At 26.5% G+C, this 26,134-nt stretch overlaps 2 protein-coding genes across 7 annotated transcripts; one reads left to right on the top strand and one right to left on the bottom strand.

The window, feature by feature from the left end:
* Window positions 1–337: 337 nt before the first annotated feature.
* L(2)gd1 (lethal (2) giant discs 1) lies at window positions 338–11,657 on the top strand. Of its 6 annotated transcripts, none has more exons than XM_083104353.1 (15): window positions 338–893; window positions 1,426–1,486; window positions 2,999–3,129; window positions 3,349–3,493; window positions 4,625–4,734; window positions 4,823–5,165; window positions 5,424–5,798; window positions 6,091–6,435; window positions 6,815–7,176; window positions 7,631–7,806; window positions 8,382–8,648; window positions 9,693–9,731; window positions 10,096–10,186; window positions 10,260–10,462; window positions 10,833–11,656. In XM_083104353.1, the coding sequence occupies exons 3-14, from the start codon at window positions 3,073–3,075 to the stop codon at window positions 10,377–10,379; spliced, it is 2,430 nt and encodes an 809-aa protein (XP_082960479.1). In that variant the 5' UTR covers window positions 338–893; window positions 1,426–1,486; window positions 2,999–3,072; the 3' UTR covers window positions 10,380–10,462; window positions 10,833–11,656. The 6 variants fall into 6 exon arrangements, with proteins under 6 accessions (XP_082960479.1, XP_082960478.1, XP_082960480.1 ...); XM_083104352.1 differs by having other exon boundaries at window positions 338–984; XM_083104354.1 differs by lacking the exon at window positions 338–893 and having other exon boundaries at window positions 1,410–1,486.
* On the bottom strand, window positions 1,333–2,881 carry LOC145974495 (cyclin-dependent kinase 2-interacting protein-like). Its single transcript, XM_083104357.1, has 4 exons — window positions 2,617–2,881; window positions 2,292–2,515; window positions 2,030–2,138; window positions 1,333–1,566 (listed from the first exon to the last, which is right to left on the bottom strand). The coding sequence occupies exons 1-4, from the start codon at window positions 2,648–2,650 to the stop codon at window positions 1,370–1,372; spliced, it is 564 nt and encodes a 187-aa protein (XP_082960483.1). The 5' UTR covers window positions 2,651–2,881; the 3' UTR covers window positions 1,333–1,369.
* Window positions 11,658–26,134: the final 14,477 nt, after the last annotated feature.

Raw genomic sequence — 26,134 nt, 5'->3', positions numbered from 1 at the left:
ATGTTCAATAACAAACTAGTAGAAATATAAAAAAATTTAGTTTCAATATATTAATTTAATGTTATATTTATTTTTAAAAGAGTTATAGATGTTGCGTATCAAATATGTAGTGTTCACGTGACATCTCCTGGAAATGGTCTATAATTGTCTTTCTTCTAAGATCGTTTTAGTAAATAAAATTCAATTTATTGAATTTTATATAATTTATCTTTTCTGTTTTCTATCGAGAATAATATTCACGAGAAAATATCCTACACACGTATATTACACAAACTTATTTCATTAATAGCTCTCATTAATAGCATCTCATTAATATTGATATTTATAATATATACTTGAATGTGGAAAAGAAATCGCGCAGCTAACAAAGTATATTTTAATTACGTCTATATGCGGGATGTTATTTCTGAGCTATAAATTGTGGATGTAGCACGGACATGAACCAAAACCGACTGTTTTATCGGCACCTAAAAGTGGATGTGGCCATGTAGTTCCAGGCGGCGTAAAATGGATGCACGCGCCGCTAGTGTACGATGTAGAAAAAGCGTCCCATGAAAAATGGCAGCGTGGCCCCTCTCAGGCTTCTCTCTGCTACGACGCTTTGTATGCAATAGCTCTTAAAATTAAGAAATTAAGAAATTTAAAAAATTAAGTTAATTAAATGAAGAAAATTTTATTCTTTCTGTCTTAATTGGTCAATTAATCGAACAATTTGAAGCATCTCTAGCATCTTCCTGGCTACACCATATAATATGCGTGACATGAACTATACATTTTCTGTCACTTCATGCGCATCATGCGTGAATCGGAAAGTACCCCATGTCAACATGATAGTCAATCATATCGCCGCAAGGACAAAGTTAAATATGATCCAACTTTTGCGCGATAAAAAAGTATAATCAAAACACATAATTTTGAATTATTTTATAATGGTAGAATCTTACCTTTACAATAAATATTTACCTTTACAACCAGCTATAAAAGGTAAGGTAATCGAAAAACGATCATTTTAGGAAATATTTTATGTTGATGTAAAATTGTCAATTTGAAATATAAACTATTTCATAAGGTATTTCATATATAATTCAATTTTTGGCTATCCTTACAGCTATTTACACATAAAAATTAAAAGAAAAACTTTACAAATATACAAATATTCAGTTTAATATATTAATATGTTTCATCAATATCAATTAATAATGTTTCGAAAATTTTTCTATTACAATATTTTGAGTTGCAAACTTCACTATATACAGTTTTTTATTATCAAATCATGTGACTTAATTTTGTCTAATTTATTATTTTAATTCATTAAATAATGACACATTAAAATAAAGAAAAATTAAATATTATTATTGAGAAACTGTCATCATCGATGACCAGTTTCAACAAGCAATGAGTTCAATAATATTGTTAAATTTTCAGGTAATAAAGGTTGATGTACCCACGCTGCAAGATGAAACATTTTCCAAGATTCCGTATGATGGTGAGCAATATTTTCAAGTAAATTGCGTTTCAGTTTAGCTTCCTTATGATATGCCTCATATATAGTTTCTGCTATCTCACCTGAAGAATTTGAAGCATAGTTAAATTATAATTAAATTAGAATAATTTCATTAAATTATAATTAAAATATTATCAATTATTGAATATATTAGATATAAATACAAAATGCTATCAAAAAGTTTCTGAAAGCTGCATGGCTCAAACTATATCAAATTTCACTTCAAAATCGGCTGAGAGTTGTAGAAATCTATAAAATGTTTAAACAAACATTTAGAAAAAACTTGATGTATGCTTTTTTTGATGAAAATCTGCTACTATATTCATAGTCATATTCACAGACAACATATGTAATGACACAAAACTGGACATGACAAGAAAATCTATACTTGCACCATCTTACTACTCAACACACTGATATATCATAGATATATGTTGGCTTTTTTAGCAAAAGACACCAATATTATAAACAGTTTGAACCTGCAGAAACTTTTAAATTGTGTAGTATAAGTTATAAATTCTTTACCAAACTTGCTTATTGGCCATGTTATGAACAATTTATTTGCAGTTTCCTGTAAGACTGTTATAGCTGTCAATTGATTTTTAATTTGCTCCAAGTTTACAACAATGCCATCCTATAAACAATTATTTTTATTTATATTGATAAATTTCTATTTTTATAATTTTAGAACTTAAAAATTAAATTTAAAAAATTAAGTTAATTGACTTAAAGTTTTAAAAGAGAATAGATAATGCATAATAAAAAGTTAAAGGAAGTATACTCTTACCAGATTATCACAAATATTTTCTAACTTGTCGCATAGGTCTTGTAAAATTACAGAATAATTTTTGTCACGCTTTACTTGTATTATGTTCTTTAAATAGTTGACTCCTTGAATATGAAAACTGTTCCATTGTTGTATATTCGCATGAATATCTGCGGCTAAATTGTATACAAAACATTCAGTTCCTGTCAAATTTTTTCCTTGAAATGATTTATGTGAAGGTAATTCTGTAAATAAACTTATTACATTTAATTACATTTTAAGAATATATTATTTATTACATTTTAAGAATATACTATTGATTATTCTAAATAAAAGTTAATCTTACTGATAGGAACAAATGTTTCCTTTTTTGTCGTCATAGTGAGGTTAAAAGTATTTTGTTCTAAATTTATTTAACACTTATAAAATTCATATATATTTTGAGAAAATTCACTGAATAGTGTGTGTGTATAATTCTGATATTATATTATATACATTTTAATATGTATCTCGCTAAATAATTAAAGTCCTAATCGTTTCTGATCGTTTACACGTGTAATCACCATCGTTACGTTGCGCATGCGCCATCGAATAAAATTGTCATGCGTAATTCTGGCCTCCCCCTTCCCGCCTATATTTAATCATGGCGTCTCTCGTTCTTTTCTCGATACTTACTACGTCTATATATTGATAAAGTGTGCAATTATAATAACAATTTAATCTTTCAGATTTGATTGTTCTTTTCAAATCATCCTGAATTCCTAAACACATTTGTGTATTATATCGTCGTTAACGTGTTAATATGTTTGGCAAGAAAAAAGAATCGAAACGACCCAGAGCAGTCGGTGACTTGGAACAGGTGACTAATAATGTTCTTAATACGTAGTGCAAAATCTTTTTCACATACTGATATTTTTGAAATTCATATGTTTGTATATTATATTTTAAATTAAGCTATATAATTTTAGTTTTCTCTTTCGGATCTCAGATATATATATTTGTCTCCTTTTAAATTTGATTTATGTATAAAAATGTCAGTTTGTAATGAATTTCCTTTTTCATTATCTATAATGTTTAGTTTGGCATCTTTGAAGTACCTGATATAAATATGGGCAATATTGATGATAATAAGATAGAAGATGATGATAACGATGAAGACTTAGAAGCTGAATTAGCTGCTTTGGCAGCTGGTAATCATACAGGCTACAAAAGTAGGCGTAATAGTAAGTTAATAAGGTTTTACAAATTTCATATACAGGGTTTTCGAAAAGTCCGGAAACGGTCGAATATCTAAAAAATAAAGCATTTTAGAGAAAAATGTTTCAAATAAAAGTTGTTTGGTTTAAAGAGAGCTATAAAATGGTGGCAATGGTTTGACCTTGAATAGTCGCTGGAAGGTCACATGAAGGTCACCTTTAATTTTTTAAATGGAACACCCTATATATTTTTACACATTCTTGTAGCTCATCTCGAGAGCTTTCCAAAACACTATAATTAAGTTAGTTTTCATTAAGTACTTTCCGAGTTATGAGGCTTGAAATAATTTCTTAATTTTACATAAACCGTAAAATATCTTGTAAAATATTCATTTTTCGATTATCTTACCTTAATACTTTTACGTACAAAATAATGAGAGGAATCAATTGGTGTAAAGAAAACACATAATTGTTTCGAAAAAAAAATGTAATTGTTAATTGCAAATTACATTTTTTCTTTCAAAACAATTATGTGTTTTCTTTACACCAATTATCCTCTCATTATTTTGTACATAAAAATATTAAGGTAAGATAATCGAAAAATGAATATTTTACAAGATATTTTACGGTTTATGTAAAATTAAGAAATTATTTCAAGCCTCATAACTCGGAAAGTACTTAATGAAAACTAACTTAATTATAGTGTTTTGGAAAGCTCTCGAGATGAGCTACAAGAATGATATTCGACCGTTTCCGGACTTTTCGAAAACCCTGTATGTAACAAAAATCCACATCCATATAAAATACAATAAAATAATTGGTTTTTGTATTATTTTGCTAATTTCTCTCTTTGTATATATGTTACTATTATGAAAATTTTAATGAAAAAATTTCTTATCAAGGTTAAAAAAAAGAAAGAGATACATATTGAAGAGATTATACTCATGAAATTAAATAAAGAACATTAGTTTTTAATAATTATAACTTCATAAAAAGTTTCTAGTTTATGTTTGTGATGAGAATATCTTGAATAAAGAAATATCTTATTAAGTTTCTCCTAGGATACCTTATATCGTAATGGATATCGTGTTGGATTAAAAGCATAGTCTATATTGTTAGTCTATATTTGCATTTGTATAATATATATAAATGTTATAGTTACACGCAAAGCTGTTACCAATGTAAATTTGGATGAAATGATAGCTGAGTCCATAAAGGATACAAATTCTGATGAGGAATCATCTGAAGAAAATGATCCTGCATTACTAGTATGTAATAAACAATATCTGATTATACTACATTGTAATTAGTACAGTGGAAGGCTTGAATTTATTATTATTCTTTTTATTATTTTAGAAAGAATTACAAATGCTCACAGGAGATGAAATTATAACAGAAGAGACAGAAATTCCTGAAATAGTAGAAGAACAAGCAGAACCTAATGAACCTACTGCAGAGGAAAATAATTCTATGCATGAAATGATCAAACTATTGCAAGAAAGACTTACAATTTATGAAAAAGCTGAACAAAAGGCAAGAAATGAAAATGAATCTGGTAGGGCTAAAAGATATAGCAGAGGTGTAAAAACACTCAAGGAAATGTTGGTTTCTGCACAATCAGGCAGAAATATAAATGAAGCTGATATTCCTCCACTTTTGCCTCCTTCTGCAATTGCAGAATCTACAGTTAAAAATGCAGGTAATATATTCTTTGATATGCATATGCTATTGTTATCTTTATTTATTTATTGTTATCAAAAAATCAAAAGATTACTCTTCAGTACTAATATTCAAATAATATACATTTTAAATAATTAAAACCTAATATGATAATATATCACGTTATTTAAAAAAGCACATTAATTACCTTATCGTAGCTCTATTTTTGAAGCATTGTTTGAAAATTTATGACATCAATTTTCATTTTATGAATACTATATTATTACTTTTTTTGTAGCAAAAGAAATATCACCAACTGAAGTTAATGAATCATCTGCTACATCAGATGCAGTTTCAAATGATGATCTTTCTGAACCAAAGGCAGATGTCACAGTTGATCAAGAAGCTTTAACTAAATTAAAAGACCAACAACAAAAATATAAGACTGCTGCAGTTGCATGGAAGAAGGCGGGTAATAAAGAGCAAGCACTGCAGTATGTAAAAACTGTGAAACAATTCGACATAGTTATTGCTGCAGTTGCTGCGGGTGAGAAGCTCGATTTGTCAGATATGCCACCTACTCCAACTCTACCTTCTCTACCTTCTTCAGCAGATATTGTACCACCAGTGATAAAAGAAGAAAACGAAATTCAGCAACAATCTACAGATACAGGTAACATACATAACAGGCAAAATTTAAAAAAAATTATATATATTTATTATAAAAATATTGCAAATGCAATAAAAAATATTGCATTATCGATTTGTGCTTTTGAAATGGGGAAAAACAAAAATATATATACATACTAACAATTAACATTTCCAAATTTATCTCCATATTCTGTTCTTTAATATTTACTTTAAACTTTTATGTACAAAATAATTGTTTGCATATTGTTTAAATTGTAATAGACAAAAAAGTACATATATTTTATATTAATATGAATGTGGATTATTATTAACAGCTGATTCACAAGCAAAACTTGGTCTTGAAGATATTGAAGGTGCTCTTAAAGAACGTTTGGAAGTGTACAGGAGAACAAAAGTGGCTGCTGAAGCTGAGGGTAATACTTCTAAGGCACGCAGATATGGTAGAATTTGCAAACAATTTGAAGATGCTATTAAGTCACACATAAGTGGAAAACCAGTATCTCTAGATGAACTTCCTGTTCCACCTGGTTTTCCACCACTGTCTACTTCGCAAAATAATGATACCACTGCACAATCTGTAGCTCAACCCAAATCACCTGAAGATAATATTGTAACAAAACCTATATCACCAAAAGCGCCCGTTCCTTCTCCTAAAACAGGTAAAGAATAATGAAATATATTTATTTATTTATTTATTTCACAAAATATAAGCAAGATTTTGATTGAATAAATGCTTTTTACTTTAAATTTAATTTAAAGATTATTGAAATATACATAAAAAAGTTTATAACTTCGAAAAAAAATTAGATTAAATAAACATTTAAACTTTTTGTCATTGTAAACTTAATTTTTTAATTATTTTTACTATACTATTAAATTTACACATTCTTGAAGTTGTTTTTCCAATTTTAAATTTAAATTAAATTTAAATTTTAAATTTAAGTTTTAAATTTAATTTTTTAAATTTAAATATATGTGTGTGTGTGTATATATATATAATATTCATGTATTATATTTTTTTACTATATTTTTCATTAGGACAAAAACCAAGTCACAGAATTACATCGCGTGCGGAAAAGCAAATGATACAATTACAGCTGCGGCAGCGCGAATTAAAGCAAGCTGCTTTAAATGCAAAACAAGATGGAGATATGGATTTGGCGCGTGATTATTTAAAGCAAGCTATAGGGATACAACCTTTAATTGAAGCTAGCAAAGCTGGATTACCTGTCGATATGAATTCGATCCCATTGTCACCTCTTGAAAAAGTAGAACTCAGTATAAGTCAGAAAGATGAAAATTTTGTACTAGTATCTACCGAAGATTTTTTGGAAGGCTCGAGTGGAACAAATGATCAAATTTACGAAAATCTTGAAACTCAATTAATTAAACAAATTAAGGTAATAATAAAATATTTTTTAGGATTTTAATAAAAATAATTAACTGTCTAGGCACACACATACGACACACACATGCACACTTACATACAATATTTTAGAATTGACAAAATTGTCATCTGCTAAGGACAGATTCTTGAAATCATTTTAAATAAGATCTGATTAGAAGATCAAAGTTAAAACGTTTAATCGCGAAACACTTTATATATACACTTTACATAACTGTGTGTGCGTAATTATTTAACTAGATTTCATTAAAATTATTTAAATTAGAGTAATATTTTTTTATTTTTATTTTATTAAGTAGATTAAAATAAAAATAAATGAATAATATTGAAAATATATATTTTACATAATTATTGAAACTAGTATCAACATAAACCATCAATAGCATTATAAGTCAGCAATTGTACAATTTATACTAGTTTATATAACTTTTTATTATTTAATTTTGCAGTGGTGTTTATCTACACGAGATCATTCAAAAGCATTAGGAGATGTTCCTGCATATAATAGATGGGAACGACTAGCACTTGGTTACACGCGAGATTTAGATATGCTAAGAGTTCGAAAACGCGATTTACTGCCACCACCGCAACATCATTATGAAGTGAAAACCTATCAAATAGTACAGTTAGTATATATTTATTTTTTTTACTATTGATTCAAATATAATGTATATGGATAAATAGAAATGAGAATTGATGATATCAGAAAAAGTATATTTTTAAAAGTTTACAAAACATTCAAAAATTATTTATTAAAAAAATCCATATTATGTTTAATGCAATTTATTTTCCAGCTTAAAAATAATTTCCAAAATGTTTCTTAGGGATGGTTTTTAAATGCTTGTGTTTTTTAATTACAACAAAATATTATACCAACAAATAATAATTTTTTGAATTAATTTTTCTAAACATTTTTCTAAAACTATTATTTATCCATAATGTCGATTTGTTTAATTATATTTTAGTTAAATTTATAACAATTTGTGAACAGAAAATATATCTCATTAACAAGTAGATTTTTTATCTTTTTTTTAAAAGAAAAGATTACAATCAGAAAAAATTAAATAACTATAATATTTTTATTCATGGAAAAACGTACACTTATTTCAATCATTTTGTTCAATTTCTTCTTTGCCAGATTATAGAGAAAATAGATTCGTATTATTAAAATTAAATCTGAATAAAATTAAATTTTTTCAGGTGTTCCATTGATTTAAATGACAGTGATATCGAAATTTCTATAATTAGAGGAATCAATTATCCTCGAGAGGCAGACACATATGTTATGTTTGAATTTCCATTTCCGTCGGATAATCATCCCACAGATAGAACATCGACAATCAAAGATTCTGCCAATCCTGAATACCAAGCTATATTTCCTTTGAATGGGATTATAAATCGTACTTCTAGACAATGCCAAAGAGCCTTCAAACGGCATGCTTTAAAATGTGAAGTTTGGGCAAAAGGGTAATTCAATATTAATATCATTAGCATTTAACATTAGTTAGTGTTTAATATTAATTTGATATTAATTTGATGTTAATTTGAATTTTAATGTATTACTGCTCGATAAAATACTGTTACAAATTCACAGTTGCATTATGCACGTAAGTTTTCATGATTATGAAATAGTTTGACCACATTAATGAGCATGAAAATGTTAAATTTAACATACATTAATTTAATATCACATTTTATAATTTATAGCACATCCAGAATATTATTAAATTATCTTAAACTATTGATTGTTATAACAAATTAAATTAATGAGGTTTGTAAAAAGATCTAAGTGAGTAAGATATGTGTTTTAGATTTAGGAAATTATAACATTTTCCTATGAAAAAAAGAAAAAAGGAGCAGATAAGGGTGACAGAAATGGGGGAAAGAGAGCAGAAAGGGAAAAAGAAAGAGGAAAGAGGGAAGAGAAAGAAAGAAATATTTCTTGACTTTTGAAAGAAATATCGATTATAAATGTTTTAACAAATTTACATGAAAAAAAATTATAAAATAAAAATCTGGAATAAAAAACATAACCTATGATTTTGTACAGAAAAATTGTTTTAATTTGTCTGAGAAATAATTTTATTACAGACACACATTAATAGTTACTTGCTATTATATATGCAATAATTTTTTATTAATTTAAAAAGTTTTATTTTTTTGTTTTCATAATAGTATTTTGTATAATAGTGTTATAGTGTAAAAGAGTTTATATAATGTCCTTCCTTTTGCAAATATCTATATTTCTTTCTTGTTTAAAAAAAGTAAGTTGGATTTCTCTCAGACAAGTAACAATCAGTATCTTTAGTGATTGTAATGTAATTGCTATATTTTTTAAAACTTAACTATAAAAATAAAAATTAATTATTCCTTTTTTTTGCTTGAATTTATATGTATACATGTTAAATGTTAGAAGCTAGTTAAATATGAGAGGACAGTTAAATATTAATTATGTTAATATTAAAAAGCTGTACTGTGAGAGTATCATAAAAAATAGAACGTTGCTTGCAGATGCTCACTGAATCCCATTTTATGCTGCTCTCATCCCAGGTACGGCATCCTACAAATCCTGTAGAATATACAATTTGTTACATGCACAGAGATTTTGATGATACATTTTTAAGAGCAATCCTAGCATTATTATACATACTATGTTCTTCCTATAAAAAGAAGCAATAGCGTTTGCAAGAATAAATGTATATGCAAAATTATTGTAATATTTGTAAATCGTCGAATGAATTATATATGTGAAATTGTATTATGTAATAATGATAGATTCCATCATATTACATGAGTAATCTGTAACAACGTATATCTGAATTTCTGCAACATGAAAACATTCTTGATGTGTTTTTTTTATATTTTTAATATGTATTTTTTTATATTTCTTGTAATATATTCTGCAATGTTGCAGAGGTTTCCTCCGAAGTGACAGTCTACTGGGTACAGTGACGGTTAAGTTACAACCTCTCGAGTCCCAGTGTACTCTACATGATTCCTTCCCGGTAATTAAATAATTTATTTTGCACGCTCTTTCTATGTCCAGAATAAGAAAGAAAATTTATTATATTATTTCAGCTTAAGGATGGCAGAAAAGCAACAGGAGGAAAACTAGAAATAAAAATCCGTTTGAGAAATCCAATTCTTTTTAAGCAAATAGAAAACATCACAGATAAATGGTTAACTATTGATCAATGATGGATGATTGAATGCAGTTTAATAATTTATTGTTAATTTGCCATTTTTGAATTGTGGGGCCTTTAAAATAATACGCATCAGAAGTAAGTTACTGTATTTTTTAAATATATATATTAATATAATATATGTAATTTAAATATATATGTGCGATATAAAAAACATATATATAAGTAAATGTATAACAAATAAGATGCAAAGATGTAAATATTCTGTATGAAATTACAATAGATGAACTACAATCCAATTTGTAATACATAAGTGCGATATTGACTACTTTTTGCTTGTAAAGTAAAAAATGCTTTTAAGTAAATTATTTTTATTTATATATAATGAGTGAAAATGATCATTTGAAAAATAACAAAAAATTATATGATATATTATTAATACATGATATATATATTATATATATAATGTATACATTATTTTAGAAACATCTATATGTGTTTTATACAGGCTGTCCGATTGTACTTGGGCACCCAAATTGAGCTCCGGACTCAAAATCTAGGCTTATCTGATGGCTTCTCTAGATCTTACAACTTGATTTGAACAATTTTTTAATGCATTGTATTTTCGAAATGTCAAATTTATTCACATTAAAATGACAGCCTGTATGTTAGTATGTTGCGCGCGCAAGTGTATGTGTATATATATTTAAGAGCCAAAAGTCCATCGAGATGATAATTTTGCAAAAGTATTAAAAAATTTGTTAATTTAAAAAATTAGATACAGAAATAGAACTGATTAAATAGTATCCAGAATATGCAATGTTGACAGAAATATAGCCAACAAATTATGATAATAATTTTGAAGAGATCAAACAGACCTTGGAATAATTGCAACATAGTTTGATTAATGATAGAACACAAGTTCAATGGGAATATTGATTAATCGTTGATGCCAATCTGCTAGCAAACTGTTGCTAATATTTTGTTTATTCTAAGACTATATATTTATAGTAACATATAATTTATAAAAATTTATTTTTATATATACGCTCTTTTTGTTTCCCTTCTTTTCTTATTAAAAAATTTTATGGAATTCTTTGTGAAACATTTCTTCAATTTTTTTCAATATTTCATCAGTTTAATAGTTTATAATTACGTGTACAATATGAATAATTATTTTCTTATATTTTCAAATTGTATATATTTTTATAAAGTAACATATGTACAATTTTTGAACATAATTCAAATTTCTGAATTAAAAAACTAATGCTATGAAAAAAAATTGAAAATTGAAGAATATGTTAAAAAATGTTTTATTTTTCAAAAATGTATAATATAAATATATATAGTAATTTGCGCATTTGCGCGAAAAATAATAAAAATTTAATAAAAACATCAACAAGAAAGAATTTGATTTATAAAATATTTAAATATCTATCTTATAAAAAAATATAAAAAATCTGTACATTTCTGTACAGATTATATGATTCAATTATATGGTTTCAAAAGAGAGAAGAAATAATAGTTATTTTCTTAGAGCAATTTTTTTCAATATTATTAATGCTCTTGGTAAATATATTTATTAGGGAAATTAACCTCGTATATACATAAATGAAGTATTTATATGAAATAAATAGTAACATTCTCTTAAATATTATATTTTTTCTTATATTAAAATTAATAAGAATTGATTTTATGTTTTATTATATGTAGAAACATATTTCATGACTATCATTATTATATATTTGAAATTTTTTTAATTGACAACCGTTTTATCATTAAATGTAAAAATATAGTTATGTGATACATGCCTCCCTCCATTATTGTAAATTATTATTATTATAGATTGTACCTAAGACGATAGCGCGAAACGATTTCTCGGATTTTAAATAGATATGTATATCGTGTGATTTACACATGGAAACAGAATAATTCGTACGCTAGAGCTGAATCCACGTTTCTCGGAGAACAATACAGCAGGTGAACCTCACTAACAAACTATTGTCCGATAATCGTTCGACTCTGTCTCTTCCCAGTTAGCTATGCTATTAGTTCATTTCTCAACCTGTATAGGGGTTCCTATTTTAAGAATATATTTTAGGATCCTCTCTCTTTTATACAAAGCCGAATTTTCATACTTGTAATCATCTAGTTATTTTGAGATACATGCTAATAAGAATTCTTTTTTATTCTTGTTTTAACATTTTGACAGATTGTTTGTTTTATTTTTTTTTTATTAGAGTTTTTATTTCATTAGTTTTTTTATTCTTTAAATAATATTCTTTAAATATATTTTTCTTTTTTTTTCTTTTTCTGTTTCACAAAGATTATAATAATATCAAACGATATAATCCGAATAATTTTCAAATTAGATGTATAATAAAAATTTTTGTTATGTATCTAATTAAAAATTCATGTCATGTTTGATATAATTTGCTATAAGAATGTCATTAATTCATTAAAATTGCTTTCGAAAAAAGATACATATAATAACTTTAATTTTTTTAATTATATTAATAAAAAAATATAAAAAGAAATAATATTACATTAAGAAAAATGAAGAAAAAAATCAAATTTTGTCAATGTTTATTTTCTACTAAAAAAAAAGATTGTTTTTCATATTTCTACTCACTGCATGGCCCATGTTGGTTCACGTTTAAAGAAACCTTTAAAGACTTTGAGTCACTGAAAATTCGGAAGAAGGATTGTGTTAAACCAAGTGCTGTACATTTATCGCATGATCGGAAAACAATGGGATTTATTTGCCAATTAGACAATTAGGTCGGCCATAGAGGGATCTCTCAGTTCTCCGACCGTCTGAAAACTCGGAGCTTCGATCAGGATGAACGTATACCCTCGGGGTGCTTGGTATTTGCCATGTATACACGTAACCGCGGGTAATGTTGACCTTTTAGCCTCCGCCCCAGAATCGGTTGCAAGTTCCCGCATGCAAATTAATGATGTTTATTCGCTTAACCCTTTGCCTCTATCTCGATTTGTACCACCCGTTGTCTCATTCTTTCTAAGCGCGATGAGAATTACCAAAAACGGCATTTCCTTTCCCATTTGTTGCTCTTTTTTCGCAAATATTTTACAATGTAATCAATCATTTTATGGTTCTCAATAAGCGATTAACGTCTAGATTTTCTCTTATATTTAAATATTACCGTATATAGGTTTGTTAATATTAATGTCAAAGTTGATAGATTATCTATAACAATTAACAATTTTAATTTTAAATCTTAATTTTTTTTAATCTTGAGAAAAGAGATCCTCTGATGGCAATAAAAATATTGAAATTAGTTTCAGAAATGATTTTCATGGATTTTTAATCATGTATTATATATCTTGATACTTTTCAGATGTTTGTATTTATCTCAAATTTTGTTATTATTTTATTATCTTACATGCAGTTACATTTTCGTAGATGTACTTATTGCTAATTAATTTTTTTAATTGCTCTAGAAATTCTCCGAAAAAATTAAGAAAAAAGTAAAATAGTTTAATATTTTTTTCTGATATTTTTTTTCTATGTTTTATTTATATATTTTTTGATTACTTATAGAGAGATCAACAATAAGAGGAAAGGTTTAAAGTTTTATGTTAAAAGAAAAAGAGAAAGCATTATTTGTTTAATTCTCAAAATTATATTTTTCTCAAAAACTATATCTTAAGAACAAAAAATTATTCTATATTTTCGATATTTTTATATAAAAAAATCAATTTTTCTATTCTATACATATTACAGTGGATATGTTATATAGTGATATTATATATGAAGGTAACAAAAAGCTGCTATGTTTCTTCTAGTATACATATAAGTATGTAAGATTTCAATAAAAATCTTTCTCTACATATTCAATAGAAATTGTTGACTCATTATACACATCCACTCTCAAACGCACGTACTTACACTTATAAACATATATACATAACAGCTACAAGAGTGGAAAGCTTCAAAATAACAAAATTATAGTATTCAATTACAATTAAATTAGGAGATAATTATTTCAATTCTTCAAGCAGAGACGACACTTCTTTTTTTTCTTTATATTGATATATATGAGATTCTCCTATTATTTAATTTATACAAAAATAAAAATTTACATAAAGATATATGAGTTCGATTTAAATAGTGGTCTATAGATTAAAGATCAATAAACATTGTATTTGGTATATATTTACAAATAAAAGTTAATCTAACATAATTTTGCAATATACACATTAATTTAAAGATTAACTGATATATTTTGCATACATGCAGTTTAGTTATAAATAGCTTTCAAATCAGAAATTTGAAATCATGAAGAGACAACTGTCTTCGACGATGTTGTGTATGTGGAATGTAAAAAAATGAAATATTTTTGAGTCATGTTATAAGATAAACTTTGACATTAGCAACTATTTATCTCTCCAAATATGTTACAATATTCTTATTCGAAGTTCAATGATGACATGAAATCTCAGTTGCGAGATAAATCATGAATCGAGATAAATGTTATGTGTATTAGAAGATTAAAGGTTCGGAATTATAACACATACATAAAATATTACAAAGTGTTTTCTCCAAAATTATTTAAGCGAGAAAAATTTTTTTGCAATTTATTCGGTTTGTTCAGATCTATTAAATATCAGAAGTACTTCATCGCCCTTTAAAAAAAAGGCAATATACTATTTCCATTTCTAAATGAAATAATATATAAATTTTTGTATTTTTGAATAGATCTCTTTTAATATAATTCATTCGAATTTCTTTTAATATTTAAAACGGTATTTCATATTTTATAGTTAAAAAGTTAACAAAAATATTTTTTAGTGATTTGAAAACCATGGTTGTTAATATAAAATTATTTGATATTTTTCTTAATAAATGTTACAAAAACTATTATAATAAATATTAAATATTGTCCATTCATTTCCAAACATTTGTTAATTCTTTCATATCATTTTTCGTTGTTGGAGACTGTTTCTTAAATTATGTGAAGCTTGTTTACAAACACTTCTTCAACGAATTTATCGACATATCTGTCAACTTGATTGGTTTAATTCGATAGAAAAATAATTGCAATAAGTGAGGTAGATGATTCTTTAAAAGATGGCAAAATTTTAATGAAACTATGAATATGTTATTAATGAATATTATGCAAATGCCAAAAAAGTTAATATTCAAGAAAATATTTAAGAAAATTAACAAAAATGTTCGGAAATTAATGTATAGATTATATTTTGAACAATTATTATATATAATATTGATTAGAAAATGAATAAAATGAATTTGTATCAAAACATCCATTAGTCTTCAAGTCACTGAAAAATATTTTTTATCATAACTTTTATAAAATATGAAAAAAATTAATAAATTAAATAAATATCGTATTAAAAAGATCTATTTAATGCAGGAATTCATATTCTATTCCATTTAAAAATATTAACAATAAGTATAATCTTTTTAGTCTTTTTTTAAGAAATTTTTAAGAGACGACAATACCCCATCTGTCATTTAAAAGGTCTCAACAAATCACATAAAAAATGCTAAAAAAATTCCATCGCTACCTTTAATAGTTTCGGAGATAACATCTTCTAACACTTTATGTGATACACCCTATATGTATCGCATACACGCGCGTACTAGCTGCCATGCATTTTATAATCCTTATCAGGCGAAGTAAATATGATTAAGATCCCCACGTGCCATAACTATTGCTTATATTTGCTACGAATTGCGTACGGAGGTCTTATTTGCTTATTGACATAATTTTATTTTCGCGGAATGTTGCTGGTAGTTTTATTGATCATTTAAATTTTTAATCAAAACTATAAAATTGCTATTAAAATGATTACTTATTTGAAGTTTCCAAATACGCAAAACGAGAAATATTTAGATTTTTTTCTTATTACAATATATTGTAATATTTCTCTTATTACAGAGCATATATCAAATAATGAGCCATATAACAAATATCACTACATCTTGGAATTTAATAATTTATAATTCAATAACTTATACTTCAATAATTTATAATGTCAAGTTATGCATTAATAATTATTAAATGTTTAAAGAATTATAAGAAATATGATTAATGTTAAAAAATAGAGAAAATTTACTAAAATCGATCTGTTATTTTATTTTTGTAATCTAGTTTCTAGTTTAAAATTTAAAATAGAAATTTTTATCTACCAGACATTTATAATGATTATCAGACTGTATTGCAATTTTGATAACATGATTTCTAATTTTTGAAGCAAATAAAATCCAAATGTGAAAAATATGTTTCTAAAACTGAATTATTCACTAACAATAAGTAAGAAATGTGATACATACATATATATATAAATGAACATTGTTAAGAATATATATTTTTTCTTTTTTGAAATTATAATTATTAACATATGGTTTTATTACAATTATTAACATATGAAGTTTTTGTATGAGTTGTGTCTGTAAGAAACAAATAGAAACTTAATCAATTTCAATATTCTTTTAACATTTCAGAGCAAAATGTTACATTATATGTATTAAATATAGGACAATTTATGGAATGCTAGAATATCACAGATATCCCGAGTGTATTACACGCGCGCTATACATTTTTTTATTACACTATTTACGAGATCTGATCAAAAAGTATCTGACTTAATTTTTTTTCTCTTAAACTAGGTCAAGATCGGGACGCGCTCTTGAACCTTGGTGTATGCGTGAATTTCTGCGTTCTGACATGAACGGATTAAACAGAAAATTTGCATTAAATTTTTGCCAGAAACTCAGCAACATACTAAGAAAAAATATCGAAAGATTAGAAGATTTTTAGAAATTACTATACACACTAAAAATTCGATGCCGATATAGACATACCCATAAACATAATATGGCATCTCTAAACTACAGAATAATTTACATAGTTTAAGGCAATCATACACACACATATTAAGAATAAGCAAATAACGTGTCTTTTTCCATTTTTTGAAGACAAAAATTGGATATAAAAAATTTATATATTTGATAAAATCAAATAAAAAAAGATATATGCACAATAAGAAAATATGCACATATATACCTTCGTCTTAGAGTAATTTTAAACGATGTTGTCTCCTCTTTGTTTTCTCCGTAGGTTGAAATATGTCGCGTTCCGACACTACGTGTCTCCCGATGCGACACGTGCTTCATGGCGGTGTATCTCTTCTTTTTCGAAACCATTCCCCGTGGATAGAGTTCGGTTACGCGGTTTCTGCTTATTCGGCGCATACGACCGGACGTGACGTCACTGGAACTACGTGGAGTGTTGATTGCGGATGGCAAATGCGACCTGACACCCGAGGAGTTCTGCCGCCTCGTTGTGATTCACTAACGTTACCGCGTTGTTACCTCGCTTCTGTGCAACATTTTGATCAGATACAAGCGGAATCGATGAAAGTTTGAGGATATTTTCGTATACATATATGTTATATATAATTATTCTTACTATTATTAGAAAGTAGTATATATCAACCTATTATAAGACAACCTATTTATTTAAGACAGAAATAGCTTTTTATTATTTAATATCAGATATACATATAATATAGTATAATAGTACTCTCTCTTTCTTTCTCATATTTTTTTCTAATTATATATTTAACTTTATATAAATATATATTAAATGTTGCAAATTTTTCTTTTGAAACTAAAAGTCTCAATGCATAAATATATCAAGATTGTGAAGAATAATGAAGAACTGTTAAAATGTATCATAAATTTCTAATTCGTGAAATAAAAAATATATAATGATTGATTTTTAAAAAAATTTGCTTCATCAAAGATTGAGAAATTGCCAGAAAAAAAAAAAATAAATGATTATATAAAAATCCAGCAATCAAATTTTTATTTTCTTAAATAAGAATCGAGTTATCATATTGCTATCTTGTAGAATCTACACGGAGAAAATTTTATATCAAAGATTACTATAATGTGGTAGTAGCTGCGGACCATCGAGAATTTATAAGCTTAAATGCTATAGTCATTATTTTAAAAACAAGGAAACAACGTAATTTTTACACTTTCTCATAGTAGAAATTATTATGTTTTATAAAGCAAAACTTGCTGGATAAAAGTTAGTATTGAAAAGAAAAATAAAAAATATATACAAAGTCAATTTTTACTGTATACCATAGTAAAAATTAACTCTTTCCACCTTAGAATATGGCTTGAGTGTCGGTTTAACAAAAATTACTTTACTTATGTGATAAAAAACAATGTTGCCATAGTAAAGGTTACGTCAAAATCATGTACTAATTGTTAAGAAATCGGAGGGAAGAGGAAAGCGATAGGTGACGCCTGCAAGAATAAGCCGAAACACGCAGAAGCTTGTTTTATCATACAGTGTACACTTCTGGCTGCAGCTACCGCGTGTCGCATTCAATCGTTAACTCGATAACGTATTTTGTTGAGCTTTGTTTACGCTTATTTTATTGTCTTTCTTATTCGTTATAGAAGAATAAAAGAAAGTGTTGTGAATGAAAATGCTGTGAAGATAAACGAAAAAGAAAGCGTAAGTATCTCTTCGATAAGTCGATTTGCAATCTTTATTATTATATTACATATTTATTTATGGTTTTCTATCTATTATTTTTCTGTTAATGTATCTCATCTATTTATAATTAATATCTCTGAGTGCTGTTAAATTAATTAATAAAGTGTATGGGAAAAATAGCTTTACAGCACATATAATAGTTTGATCATATTTAAGAGATCTTAAATATAAGATTCAATTATAAATACTTACAGATACATTTTGTATCTGTCTTTAATAAATTTTTATTAGATTAAATAAAATTGTATATTATTTATTGTGTCCGTTCAATAATGAATGAAATATTATTAATTATAAGTAAAATTAATAAGAAAAGCAAAAAAGAAGAATCCGGAAAAAAGTAATAAAAGAAAGAATAAAAAATACATTTATCGAAGTTGAGATTTAGTATTATAATGTTTTACAATAATACATAATAAAGATTACAATTTAGCACCTACGAATTTTTACTATGGCAAATAATGAAACATGTTATGTAAGTGTTAGTTTAAAATTTTACTATGTTGTACTGTAATTTATTTTATAAAGTCATGATGGTCCACCGATCATACAAAAAATAGTAAAATGTGATATAAAATTGTATTACATATTAATATAAAATTTTCTCCGTGTATAATATGAATTTCAACAATGTAATAGTGTAACAAAGATATTCCAATCACCCTAATCTGTCGTGATTATTGTTATGTCTTCACTGTCCACGTAAAGAGCTTCACATATCGCGTAGGAAAATTACGTCATTCGAGACCTCCCTGAGTTGATCGACTCCAATATGCATGCGAAACGGATGTACATACATGTAAATGAGGTCGTGTCCTTTATTGATCTTTTTGAATCTATACGTATCGATACTGTTTAGATTAAAGAACGCGTGCCTCTCTTTATCTCTCTATTCGCACAGTTAGAAAGAACGTCGCAAAAATGTCCTCGCGCGTGCAATCTCGGGTGCATGAAGGTCGCCCTCGGTCTTCAAGATACCACGATATAAGAGAGAGAGAGAGAGAGAGAGGTATCCGATGCGATGCAACGCGATGCGATACGTTTCTCGTTGCATCGCCGTAGTCAGCAATTGGCTTACAAGAGCTCGCGGCCACCGGTTATTAATAAATTCGTTACCAGGAAGTCCGGCCCCTGCAATGCGTGAGCGAGTAGAATTAATTCAACTGCAACCGAGCGATATCATTAAGAAGGCTATAACGTGTCGCTTAATACGTATTATCGAGACCCGCCTATCTCGGTTGACCAGAGAATTGTTTTACACGGGAGGATAATATTGCTCTTTGCCATAGTCTTACATGTATATGACTTATATTCCTCTATCTGTATGCGATTCAGAGTAGAGGTGTAAATAACAAGAAAACTAAATGTTTTCTTTTCATAAAATATGATTTTTTTGTTGTGAAAGAACCTCGTTTTCTTTCCAATTTTTGTTTCTTTTTCCATGTATCTATTTTTGATATCTTTAGTATCATTAAAGAATATCGAGATTTTTTGTAATCGGCTCCCTCTATCCTTTCGTAATGTATAAATTTTATTACACTAAAAAAAATAATTCTTTTATTATTTATTTTAAAATAACTTTTTGAAAATAATTTTTTAAAAACAATAGATTAATGAAATTTTATTTAAATGCATAATAAAAATTTGGCGGTGGATAATGTGTGATTAATATATAATATTGACATTTGATGTATTCTTTTATACGAAAATATATATTTTTGTAAGAGAAAGAGAGAGAGAGAGTCTTATTTTTTATTAAGTCTCTTGTCCCTTAATCCTTTAAATAACATTTGTTAAATTTTTTTATTATTGAGCGAGATACAATTGAAAAATCCTGTTTCATAATTTAAATCGTTGTATTAATGCACGTGCATTATTTGAACATATTATAACAATTAAAAGAAATCTTTGAATGTTTATTAGCGATAAATAAGATATTAGAGCAAAGACATAAAAGCGCCTTGCTTTGACAGCTATTAAATTTAATAGCTATATAGAAAAAGCTGCTTTCGATCGTTCGATTCTCAAAAGCTCATCTTTCACGTCTCACCCTCCTCTTCTTACGCTAAAACAATAAAAATGTGCCATTAATAACGACTGGGTGACAAATATGACGGAACTTCCGACGTGGGCGGAAATCGCTAAATGCATCCCAGGATCCAACCGCAATTCCCACAAATATAGCCCGCTATTCTTTGGCTCACGATTCCGCTATATTCCATCGTTTCCTGCCGCCTCCTTTCTTTTTACGCTTCTTTCCTCTGATATATGACTTCTCTGATATATGTCTAGCTATCTATTCATAATCTGATATGCGAAAATTTAATTTTTTGTTTCGACGTTTAAACTTCAATCAGAAAAATCAAACATCTGAATTATTCTACGATTTTCTCTTTTTTTAAAGATTTTTACAGCAAAAGTCAGAACGCACAATAATTATATATTTAAAAAAAATGGGAATCTAATAAAATAAATTATCATATGCGATGAATATACATTTCAAAACATAATTAATTAATTATTTAAGTTAGAAAAACCCAATAAAATAAATTTATTGATAGTGATCATACATCGTAAAGTAAAAATAAAACAATGAAAAATATCAAGTGTATGTACATATATAATACATTGAAAAAAATAAGAAATTTAAATATTATCAGCTAATATCAATTTACCTAATTAGATATAACTACCCTTGCATCAATTTTAACACAACGCTGTTCTAGTATAATATATAGAAGTCTGCGGTTGGAACTAACGTTTGTAATCACGACGACACGGACAACGGCATTTGATTGTTCCTGGGACCGATACGACGACGATGATCCGAGAATAATTGAGGCACGAACGGCAAACAGGTTCCGCACCCCCTCTGGCGTACCATGATTTCTACTTCATTGTCATCTGTCATCGCGCCCGGAACAAATGAATGCCTCAACAGCGAACACCCACCTATTCATACACACACATACACATGCATGAACAATTTACTCGAGGATTATCCGTTGGAAACGTAGGCAGAGAAAGTAGGGGTTGTGGTCCTCGAACGTCGCGATTAGATATTCGATCACTACAATTGGAATACTTAAGCTGATACTCATTGAGTACTTGTGACAATATAAATGTCATGGATTTTCAACAAATTCTTTTCATTCAGATGTTATTGAACATCTGACGAAATATTTTTGAATATCTTAGCTTTAAATAAATCTTTGTAATTATCAAACAAACCTTCACCTCGATGACTGGAAAGCACCTATAGTTGTTTTTAAGAAAAAGAATGCGAATTGAAATGTGTAGTTATATACCTCGAAAATAATTTTTCTTTTATAAAAATATTGAGAAAGATTATAAATTTTTTCAATTTATTTTTAACTTTAATATTACTTTTATTATATATAATATTACTATTATTATTAAATATATTTTTATAATTAATTATATTCAAATAGTAAATGCATATATCACGATTTAACATAAAATTTAATGACCAAATAATATCATTTAACATGAAAATGACATATGCTTGCTATTTGAGTGAATTTTAAATTCCAATTTTAAAGTAAACTCTTTTCAAAATTTATTAAATATATATAATTTTATTATTTATTTGCAGTAATATGTAGTTGTTTAATAATTCATACTTAAATATTTTTATAAAATATTTTATAAAAGAAAAATCAATTCTAAAAGATATGCTACTTATAATTAATCATTCCGCCATTAAGCGCTAACGCGATAATGGCAGAACATCTTGTATTAAAGTTATCATATACATAATTATTTTCCAATTTTGTTAGGAAACTTACTCAATTATTATATATTAATATTCATTAATTCTTCAGATCCCTTATTGAAACATTCTACGACAGATGACGCTAAAATGTCCATATAATTTAGCAAAAATAATGATTGTTGCAGCGACAAATAATGCTGGCTCGGCGAACGAGTTGTTTTTCTAGTGATAAATGCAGCTGTTATAGCAAAAATTTAACACGTGCTCTTGGATGCCGTTACCCAGTTTCATGCCATGATGTATGTATGTGTACGCAAGGTCGCCGCACGACCGATCAACGTGCGCATTTTCTATTGCGGAAGTAAAGGGTAAAGCTCGTTTTTAGATGATCTGCATAAGCTGGAGGAATTCTATTTATAATTTTGTATATATATTGTAATTATATATATTGTGAAAAACTATTCTATACAAAATAATATTATTTTAACTTTGTACAAGATATTATTTTAATTTAATAATGATATCACACAAGAAGCTGCGTTAATTAAATGAAAATTATGCATAAATCTATTTTTTTATTATTATTTATATTTGTTACGTATTATGTATTTAGTGTTATGTATTATGTATTATATGTATTATATATTATGTATTATGTATTATGTATTATGTGTTATGTATTATGTATTATGTATTATGTATTATATATTATGTGTTATGTATTATGTATTATGTGTTATTTATTATTTATTATTTATTAAACAAATTTAATGTTACTAAATTAAACAATATGCTAATAATATTAACATATTTCCTATATTTATATATTGCAATTATTGGAGTAATGTTTAAATTATTATTTATTATTTTAATATACATTACTGTCATTAACATAAATTTATATTGTAAATACATATTCGGGTTTTAAAATAATACATGAACGCGTAAGAGAAACAAATCATTTCTTTCATCTTCAAATCTGTCATCTGTCATCGTGACATCTCAAAATTAGATTAGCGCACGAAACTTAATAAAGATGATAAAAAATTATTTATACTTAATAAAGATGATAAAAATTATTTATTTCTTATACATATATACTCTGTTAGCAAACATATTCCCATAATACTTATAAACTATCATAATTATGACAATAATTTGTGCCGGATATTACATAAAATTAAAATTTTAAAAATCGTGTGATTATTAAATCTGTTAATTTTTATTATATATATTATATATAATGCGTACTTTTCTAAAGATAGAATATTAATTTTATATAGATTATATGATTTTGCAAATGTTTTCTGTGTAATATTGTTTGCAATATATTAAATTACATTAAATATATAAAATTTTGTTTTAGATTCTATTGCAATGGATAGTTTGAAATAGATTTAAAAATCTATTGCGATAGTAAAGTATGATAATGTGGCTATCGTACGATAACCTTAGGACTTTTGTGACATTGCTGCACAAGGTAATCTTCATAAAACAGGGAAAAATGTTAGTGAAAAACAGGAGGTATCGAAAAATATCCCAGAAATCGTGATTGCAATATGTATTCTGTAATAATTTCGATATAATATAAAATATAAAATATAGAATTTATTATTTGTAACAAAATTTTCATATTATATTTTTTAAAAATATTTATATATAAAATAAGATTTACATATATATATGTATATAATAACATAAAAAATATATAAAATAAGATTTACATATATATGTATATAATAACATAAAAAATATATATAATAATATGAAATAATTATACTTTGCATAACAAAATATAATCTTTTAATAGTTAATTTCAAATTTCTTTTTAATAAGATTTTAATTTGAGGATTTATTATACAAATGTATACAGAATACCTTAAAATTAGCCAATTATCTTTTATTTATTCTCTGTAATTAATTGAAAGTTGATTTTTCCTTAACAAAGTTTAGATTTTTCCTTCATAGTTTTCTTAACAAAGATTTAAGCCGCGAATTTTTATTTCTTGGTATTAAATACTTTTTTAAAACTAATTATATAACTTTGTTCTGCTTTATTTGAAATATTATTAAGAAAAACAAATATTATCTTACTTGCACTTACTATAATTTAGTTTCAAAACATTTTTTATTTTTAATTTGTAGTTTAAGAATTCATCCTCTTTTCTTCATTTATTTTTATTTAAAAAATCAGATAAAAAACTTGTGGATAAAAGACAATACAACATATCTAGAAAGAGAGAGAATATCAAACTGAGAAAATTGGGCAATTATAATAAATGATAGTTGCTTGAGACATTTACAAAAAATTGTTTGAAGAGAATTTGAAAAAATTCAATTGTGTTTAAAAAGACATTTGATTTCTTTTTTAAAATTCGTACATTATACAAAAAATAAATAAAATCAAGAAATAAAGAAAAAAATTTATAATGAACAAATATATTCTCACAATACTGGATTGAAAATAAAAAAAAATGTTTGCATGTGTTTCTTCTAATATGCAGGATTAGCTAAGAAATGAGATTATTAAGCGTCCAACACAGTAGTTTCGCGAAATGGTGCTGAAGAATCAATTGAATGACGCGTGAAATTTCGATTGCACTTGGATCAACGCGTACAGTAACACTTTCTGCTGGGAAGAAAAATTTCTCTATCGATTGTAGAGGTGGGTTCATTGGTAGATAGGTTGGTTTGCCGGCTGACTGGTTGGTATCGATGTGCAGGCTGGCAAGCGGGCTATGCTGGCTCAGCACTCTCCCTCATTCCTCCTCTTCTCTTCTACGTCCTCCACCACCTTTACTCCCAATTCCGTAGCCATAGCCGTAGCCTTAATCTTGCTGTGTGAGCCTCATCTCGAAATTTCTCCATAAACTTCACCTCTTTGAAAACTGCAAAAGCCAGCCACAGCTGATTACTTTTAATTTTGCGGGGGAGGAAAAATTAAGATTTTTTTTATGCATTTTATTGTTGATGTTCATTTCTTATTATACGGAACGAAGAATCCTTCAACTTGATAGATCATTTCTTGCTAAAGAAATATGTGATGATCTCATTATTTGTCGCAAATTTTTAACTTATAACTAGCTTTGTCATTAATCTTTTAATTTCAAATTTTTCTCTTTTTCTATTTAATTTATAACTACTACTATAACTATTTTATATATAAAAATTAGAATTTCTGTTATTAATTATATTTTTCAAAAATTGTTATATTCAAGAAAACGCTTTTTCGATAATTAGAATACAATATTAAGTGTCTGTTTGAAACAAATAAAAAAAATTGATTACACGTAAGAAATTTTCTCTCTAACTTTGAATAACTTGATAAATGAATAATAAAATATTATTCATCTCTCAATTTAAAACAGATATTACTTTTTATGTTTATATTTTTAAATAAAATAAATAATTAAATAAATAAATACATGCGCGCGCATACATGATACACATATATATAATGTACGTATAATTAAAAATGAAGTTGATTAAAAATGAAGCTTCAAAGAG

The sequence above is a fragment of the Camponotus vicinus genome, unplaced genomic scaffold (genome assembly GCF_025532165.1).
Source record: "Camponotus vicinus isolate PSW18456_S1 unplaced genomic scaffold, iyCamVici1.0 SCAF_7, whole genome shotgun sequence".
NCBI lineage: Eukaryota > Metazoa > Arthropoda > Insecta > Hymenoptera > Formicidae > Camponotus > Camponotus vicinus.
The sequence above is the reverse complement of the archived record's forward strand: the minus strand, read 5'-3'. Positions and strand labels throughout refer to the sequence as shown.

Excerpts from the sequence above, each read along its gene's own strand:
- LOC145974495 (XM_083104357.1), bottom strand. The coding sequence starts at position 2,650 with ATGACGACAAAAAAGGAAACATTTGTTCCTATCA. Across the intron at positions 2,516-2,616 it reads GGAAACATTTGTTCCTATCA|AATTACCTTCACATAAATCA; the intron begins GTAAGATTAACT and ends GTTTATTTACAG. Across the intron at positions 2,139-2,291 it reads AAAATATTTGTGATAATCTG|GATGGCATTGTTGTAAACTT; the intron begins GTAAGAGTATAC and ends AATTGTTTATAG.